General features: G+C 44.0%; 1 protein-coding gene across 1 annotated transcript; it reads right to left on the reverse strand.

Annotated features, from left to right (window-relative positions):
* Window positions 1-235: 235 nt before the first annotated feature.
* Window positions 236-5,515, reverse strand: cnpy3 (canopy FGF signaling regulator 3). Its single transcript, XM_018744382.2, has 6 exons — window positions 5,337-5,515; window positions 4,891-5,017; window positions 4,255-4,351; window positions 3,454-3,576; window positions 2,302-2,419; window positions 236-1,544 (listed from the first exon to the last, which is right to left on the reverse strand). The coding sequence occupies exons 1-6, from the start codon at window positions 5,503-5,505 to the stop codon at window positions 1,294-1,296; spliced, it is 885 nt and encodes a 294-aa protein (XP_018599898.1). The 5' UTR covers window positions 5,506-5,515; the 3' UTR covers window positions 236-1,293.
* Between the last annotated feature and the right edge of the window lie 501 nt (window positions 5,516-6,016).

Raw genomic sequence — 6,016 nt, forward strand, 5'->3', positions numbered from 1 at the left:
TTTTATTTAGCCTTGATTGAGTTGTTTGTTATAAATCATATCATTCATTCCATGTGACACTGAAAGCATTGTAGGAACACTCACAGGGGCTTCCACTCAGGTTTGTGAGGGCTAAAAGTAAACTATTTCCACTCATAAAATGCAAATATGGTTCATTAAGTTATTGCTAGAAATTATTTTTAGTTATTATAATAAAGGCTTTTTTTTTTAAAGTTTAAAAAAAAAAAATCATTATTTTGACCAAATGAAAATAATATTAGCACACAGAACAGTTCTTTACTGTTCAGATCATTTCAGTTTATACTTTGTGTACAAAAACTGGTACATAAGAGGACCTCAGCCAATACATTCACTTTACCATGCTTTAAATTTGTAATATTCAACTCAAGGTGTAGTTGCATCAAAGCCAATTACAAGCTGAGCTTGAACAAATGCCACTAAAACCAGGTTGCGAGAACCAGGATCGAAAACCACGGAGGTACTTCACCTAGTAGTGCTGCTGTTAAGGTACACGAGTATACACTGGCGACGCTTCTAGCAGACATGTTAGCACCAAGGATCCTTCCAGAAACTAGTCACTTTAAGCACTCAGCCTTTCAGCGATACCTGTCCCGCGGAGGATGCGTGTCCCATGTCCACATAGGCCCGTTTGTACATAAACGGTTCTCCATTGTTGCCTTCAGCTCACCAAAAAAAAAAAAAAAAAAAAATTATATATTCGCCAATCTGTCGACAGCACGGTGAAGGACAAGAGCGGTGTGTAATGGAGACCCAGACCCAGGATGTAACGGAGGACTGGTGAGATGCAGCATTGCTTTGGTGGTTAACTGATTTTACACTGGGGACACCTAGACCAGCAGGTACAGAAAACAACCAACCAAAACAATCAGGATGTCAGTCCGGACACTCAAAGAGCAGTGGAGAAGGGAGACACCGAAGTGGACCCACAGAAACTGGTTACAGGACAACTGAGGAGTGCACAGCCCTCAAAAGGCAGCCAGTCCTCTTGTATTTACTGAAGGATCCATTTGGACTATGAGGATACAATCCACACTTGCAAACAGTAAAGCCAAATAGGGGTAAAACAATGCAAAGTCGGAACCTGTAGGCCGGAGGCCAATACAACTCATCTGTCAAGTTTCTTCATTAGCACTTAACGTGCCACAAAACATGTTCCAGAACACTGCAGAAGCCGGGCACCCCGGTGCAGGAAGGTCGAGCGGTAGAAATCGGGCCAAGAAGGGAGGGCAGGGCATCAGTCCACGTGCCAGTCCAAGCTCCCATCGCAGGCTCTCAAAGCTCAGTCTTCTCCCCTCCAAGTGTTGATTTTCCCTCAGTGTCCTCATGGGATGTAAAGCCTTCCTCATCCCTTCTCTCCTTTGCAGAGTCCTTGCTCTTTTTTTTCTTCCCCTTCTTCTCTTTCTTCTTCAGGTCATCCCAGTCACTGCTCTCCCCTTTGCTCTTCTTGCCCTTCTTTTTCTTCTTTTCTTCAGCAATGCCTGCAGCTTCCTTCTTTTTCCCAGTCCACATCTCTGACAGACAACCTTGAAGAAAACATGTTTTTGTGTTAGGCACAAGGCCACCTTAAATCTAAAATTCTTTAAGTATGATCTATTCTAATGAAAAAAAGTCTAAAGAATAAAATGTCTCATTGACACATGATTTTGTATGGTGACACAGCTGAACTTTTCCACTATTACACAGCACGTGGCTTTGGATATACAGCCAGGATGGTTTGCATCTCTGGAAGTTCTTAAGAGTATTGAAAGTAAAATTCAGAAGCTCTCACACACAGACACATAGTAGTTGTATAATTTCAAGTGAGCTCTAGAAACAATAAGTGCAAAAAGTGCTGAACTTCTGATAACGACAAGGAATGAAGTTGGTTAAAGGGTGTAATACAACATTAATTGGTCATCTATGCTTTACAGATGCTGTATAAACAACTATAATGGGCCAACCAAGTTTGGAGGGAAAAAAAAAATCAAAAATGGAAAGCCGTCTCAAAAACAACCCAGGGGTTAAAAACTCAAAGTATACTGTTGTCTGATGAAGGGACAGGTGATGGGAGGTACAGTACCATCACAGGTCTCCACAGTACAGCTGAGCATTTTGTATCACATATATGTATGCCAGTGAGTGGAGGTTACGGATATTAAATTGAAAAATAATGCATCCCAAGATGCTTATAACCCGTAGTGAGATGAGCTAAAGCAGCCAAATCTATGGAGGACGTGCAACACCTTTGTATAGTGAGCAGAAGGTGCAAGAAAGGGGGAAAAAAAAAAAAAGGTCAAGTACCTTTGTCTTGTCCCTTAAGTACATGTTTCTCACACAGGTAAGTGGTGAGATCATCTTCTTGATGATCCTTATACCAGTCTTCAATTACATCCTCATACTGTTCCACCATCACATCACACTGAGGATCGACAAGAAACACACACACACCGCAAAATTAAGTAACTCTACACTTTAATATTTTGTCCTGCTGTATAGCGCTGAAATGAAAAACAAAATCAATTCTTGGAACAAAAATGACACACACACACACACACACACACACACGAGACTGAAGCCGCTTGTCCTGAGCAGGTTACGGCAAGCCGAAGCCTAACCCAGCAACGCAGGGCGTAGGGCCAGAGGGGGAAGGGATGCACCCAGGACGGGATGCCAGTCCATCGCAAGGCACCTCAAGCAGGACTCGAACCCCAGACCCACCAGAGAGCAGGACCCGGCGAAAGCCGGTGCACTGCCGCGCCCCCCAAAATGACACAGCGTGCATTTATATTTAACAGTAAAGAATGAAACGTATTTTCTATTCAAACCGTGGCTTCACTTCATCAGTGAACAGCTGGGACACCACAAGGACCCCCACATACAGAGTTTGCAAGCCATTACACACCCTCTCAACATGTATTTGTCCGGTGTCATTCCCAAAAAAGCTTTTTAATTAAACTAGGTGCAAAGGGGGGGAGCGTTGGCGCAGCGGGTTTGGCCGGGTCCTGCTCTCTGGGGGGGGCTGGGGTTCGAGTCCTGCTTGGGGTGCCCTGCGACAGACCGGCATCCCACCTTGGGTGTGTCCCCCAACTCCCTCCAGCCTTGCCTCCTGTGTTGCCGGGTTAGGCTCCGATTCACCGCGACCTTGCTCGGGACGAGGAGCTTCAGAGAGCGTCTGTGCGCGTAGGTGCAAAGGTGCAGAGTCCCCGCCAAGCACACGCACACTCATATCTTGGGTTGTAAAAGAGCAATTGTGAAAATAATGACTACTCTACAATCACGTGTCTGCACCCAATCCCTCCTTTTATTGATGTACACTTGCACTTTTTGTATTGTTCTCTCAGATGTATGTTGCTCTGGAGAAAAACATCCGCTAAATAAATAAATGTAAATGTAATGTAAATGCAATTAAAGCAGAAAAGTAAGAAGACCCTTCCCAGTTCCCAGCAGACTCACCTGTTTCTTCAGGTCGGCCACCTCTGCGGAGGTTTCGTTCCACAGCTCATAAGGAATGTCCATCACTACCTTCACACCCTTGTGGACCAGGTTGTGCAGTGTGGAGAAGGTCTCAGACATACCCTGTAAAGAGACAAACTGTTTTTCTAGTTCACCAATAACGGGGGAAAACTACTGACACGTAGGGTAAAAATTACCTAAGCATATCCATTGCCTAGTATTAAAAACGTATGGTAAATAGAACGTTAGGCAAAGAATAGTTCACAAATCTCAATTTGAGCTTACAATCCATTGTCTCTTTGCAACCAAACACTGTTCTTAGAAATCACAGGTACTGTAGCTCAGAAGCGCCCATTATAGCACTTAACACAGTCATTGCTGAGACAGCAGCCGAGTCTCTCTCACACACACACACACACACACACACACACACACACACACACACACACACACACACACACTTCTGGGCTGCAGAGATCTACACATTTGTGGCAGGACATTTTCACATTAAAACCATCATATGCAGCCATTTCACTATAGACTGTGCTCTAGGACAGTGTGGTCTTCACAACCCAGCAAACCCTTATTCATCCTGAATATGACTTATGCATCAATAATACTTTGTGTTCCACTGCCAAAAAAATCTTTTCTGATTTGATATGACTAGGAATTACAAGCTACAGTCCAGGAAAATCAATGAAGAACTAAAACGTGTTTTAAAAACTTATTTGCTTGCCCTTATGTCACATCCTCAAGGTAATTCCCCAGTCCCAGGACTGGATGATGATGATGTGCCTTCACCTTGGCAAAGCGGTTGCTTCCCTCCCGCTCCTTATGCAGGCTGTATTCCGTGAGTCTCTGACACACCGTCTCAAGAACCTCTATGAACCGGATGTCTCTGCACACACAGGCGGGAAGATAAGAGGAATCCCAGCATTAAAGATAATGCATGAAAATTATGCTGATGCATGAGTTAACGGTCTGATAGAATTGTTCTTTTTTTAAAAAAAAAAAAAAAAAACAACAAAACAAAACATGTTCCTGAACTTCCTTTCATTTCCATTTTCTTGGAAATTCTAGGCATTTCATCTCATGGTGGTTAAGGTCACAGAGTGCCATGCCAGGATGAGACCTGCTGGTGTATCCTTCGGCATGCAGCTTAACCCTAACTACTTGAGTAAAATATCAACAGCGTGAGTTAGCAGAACTGTAAATCACTCTGGATATGTGCATCAGCTAGGAAATATGATGGTAATGTAAGAATTTGCTTCACAAGCTGCATGAAGGAAGCTCTTGAACATGGAGACTCCACAATCCTGATCTCTCACCAAACATCAAGGCTTCAAACCCTCATCATCCAACCTCTTCTGCGGCAGCGCTCCAAACTGGTAAGATACAGTAAATGTCTCCTACAGTGTTTGCAGTACCAGAACTTACGATTTGACATATTTTATTGGCGATGTCCCTTTCGAGTCCAGAAAGCGATACTTTGTGTCTATGACTTCCTTGGTCTTCCCTGTCTCTTCAAAGGCAGACTTCATCTCAATGCTCAGAAACTTGCACACTGAAGAGGAAGGAAACACGGGGGATGCAGGCATTCATTAACAGTGAAGTGGTGCAGAAAACTGTAGAATATTCTAGAATACACTTATTAACTTATTCGTGTACCAGAACTGCCCAAGAACTGATTCTCCTGTTTCACTTCTGCTTTAGTAAAACGGTCGTTTGCCGATTTGTGACACTGTACATAAATTTTATCAATAGTAATCCAGGACCAGACCAGTGCATAAACCGGCATATTACTGAAAAGATAAATTAACTATAATCTATCATATTCAATTATCAGTCTATTCAGTCTATTGCGTGCACTACCCGTGACTTACCTTCACATTTATTTGGCAAATGCACCCATTCGTCGTTGTCGCCCTTTTGAGCACCTTGACTGAATGCAATTAGCAGAAGAACATTTATACACACCAGGAACTTCATTTCGACTATAAATACAATTATTTGGCTGTCAAACGCGCGACGTGCAGCTCGCGCTTCACACATATCCGCAGTAATAAACCGTACGGACGCCATCAGGCATCTGACCAATCAGAGGCGGAACAGTGTCATCCGTGGACCAATGGGGAGAGCGCCTCGAAGCACGCGCCGTCGGTGGTATCGCTGACAGTGGGGGGAAAAGGGGGAAGCGGTTCCCGCGCGTGCTGGAACCGATAAACATGCAGCTTCACGAAAGTTTTCGAAAACCTGCCGACGATGTCGACGTTTGTCCAAGCTGACAAAGCGAGCTGAAAATATATCCCCTCATTTTTGGAGCGCGCAACAGAAAATGAAACTCCACACAGACGGAGATGGATTCGAGCGCCCTCATGATGATCCGAACGCAAGCGTCCGAGGAGCTGTGAGGCACCAGCGCTACCCGCTGCGCCACAAAATATGAGCCCACAAGGGCACGTGAACTTATTGCAGGGTTTTCTGTCGTTGTTTTTAATGTGGCTGCGCTCCAAGTTGCTTTTCTTTCTGGAATTTGGCAGACTTTCTTAATGAACACTGAAAT

This window comes from Scleropages formosus, chromosome 13 (genome assembly GCF_900964775.1).
Source record: "Scleropages formosus chromosome 13, fSclFor1.1, whole genome shotgun sequence".
NCBI classification, from domain to species: domain Eukaryota; kingdom Metazoa; phylum Chordata; class Actinopteri; order Osteoglossiformes; family Osteoglossidae; genus Scleropages; species Scleropages formosus.

Bases quoted from the DNA above. Each gene is read 5' to 3' on its own strand.
- cnpy3 (XM_018744382.2), bottom strand. From the start codon at position 5,505: ATGTGTGAAGCGCGAGCTGCACGTCGCGCGTTTGACAGCCAAATAATT. The intron at 2,420-3,453 runs GTGAGTCTGCTG...GTCGATCCTCAG, and splicing joins TGGCCGACCTGAAGAAACAG to TGTGATGTGATGGTGGAACA. The intron at 1,545-2,301 runs GTACTTGACCTT...GTTTTCTTCAAG, and splicing joins ACTTAAGGGACAAGACAAAG to GTTGTCTGTCAGAGATGTGG.